The sequence below is a fragment of the Pundamilia nyererei genome, unplaced genomic scaffold (assembly GCF_000239375.1).
Source record: "Pundamilia nyererei isolate P.nyererei 1_Seehausen unplaced genomic scaffold, PunNye1.0 scaffold01146, whole genome shotgun sequence".
In the NCBI taxonomy this organism is placed as follows: Eukaryota; Metazoa; Chordata; class Actinopteri; order Cichliformes; family Cichlidae; genus Pundamilia; species Pundamilia nyererei.
The window spans coordinates 7,285-8,365 of NW_005188547.1; the positions used below are offsets into that span (position 1 = coordinate 7,285).

Sequence of the window (1,081 nt, forward strand, 5' to 3'; positions counted from 1 at the left end):
AGGAGAGACTGGAAGGAGTCACCTCTGGATGGTTTCCTGAACAGAGTCATGAAAAAATCCCTCCAGAGTAAAAGTGGCCACCTGGACCTATTTGTCCGCTTCCTTCATGGCCTCTCTCTGGAGTCCAACCAGAGACTCTTAGGAGGTCTGCTGGGTCAGACAGAGATCAGTCCAGAAACCATCCAGAGAGTCACCAAGAACCTGAAGAAGATGAACAGTGATAAAATCTCTCCTGACAGAAACATCAACATCTTCCACTGTCTGATGGAGATGAATGACCTCTCATTATTTCAGGAGATCCAAGAGTTCCTGAAGTCAGAGACCAAATCAAAGGAACTCCCTGAGATCCACTGCTCAGCTCTGGCCTTCATGCTGCAGATGTCAGAGGAGGTTCTGGACGAGTTGTACCTGCAGAAGTACAACACATCAGAGCAGGGACGACAGAGACTGATTCCAGCTGTGAGGAACTGCAGAAAGGCTCTGTGAGTCCAGATGTGATCATTAACATCATTAATTAGTGTAGATCAGTAGTTTAGTTCTTCAGATATACACAGTACTAAATGACTCTCATGAGTTTGAGTTTCTCAGATAAAATGATATTCTGTGTTGATCAGTAAAAGTGTGTGTGCACTTAGCATGATCCTGCATTGGTAGTCATACGCTGTGTGTTGTAGACTCACATCTACATGTAGTACCTGTGTTGTGTCATTAGGGGGCAGTATTTTAAATCTGCTGCTGCTGTTGTTGGTCATTCAGACGCTCCTGCCCACATAGCAACCAGGTCTGGCCCGGATCTGGTATCAAACTGGCACTGCTGGCTGACTTCTGGCATGATAAGACATATGTCATCAAGATATGGGCCAGGCTTGGCATAGATGACACTGTCTACAGTATGTAATGGCATGCCATATCTGGCTCAATTGTGGTTTGGTTTATGTGGCCCAGGCCCATAGAAAACAGGTCTGGTCCGGATCCGGCATCAAGCTGGCACTTCTGGCTGACTGGTGTCATGGTAGAGTGTATGACAACCAGATGTGGGCCAAGTCTGGCAATGATCGCACTATTTATGTTCCTATTTTCC

At 46.3% G+C, this 1,081-nt stretch overlaps 1 protein-coding gene across 1 annotated transcript in view; it reads left to right on the forward strand.

The window, feature by feature from the left end:
- Positions 1-48: 48 nt before the first annotated feature.
- Positions 49-1,081, forward strand: part of LOC102206466 (ribonuclease inhibitor-like) — a gene marked incomplete at its 3' end in the record, with an annotated part of 5,133 nt that continues 4,100 nt past the window's right edge. The window contains exon 1 of the mRNA XM_013908093.1: positions 49-482. Within this exon, the coding sequence (XP_013763547.1) occupies positions 49-482 (434 nt within the window). The remainder of the gene's footprint in view (positions 483-1,081) is intronic.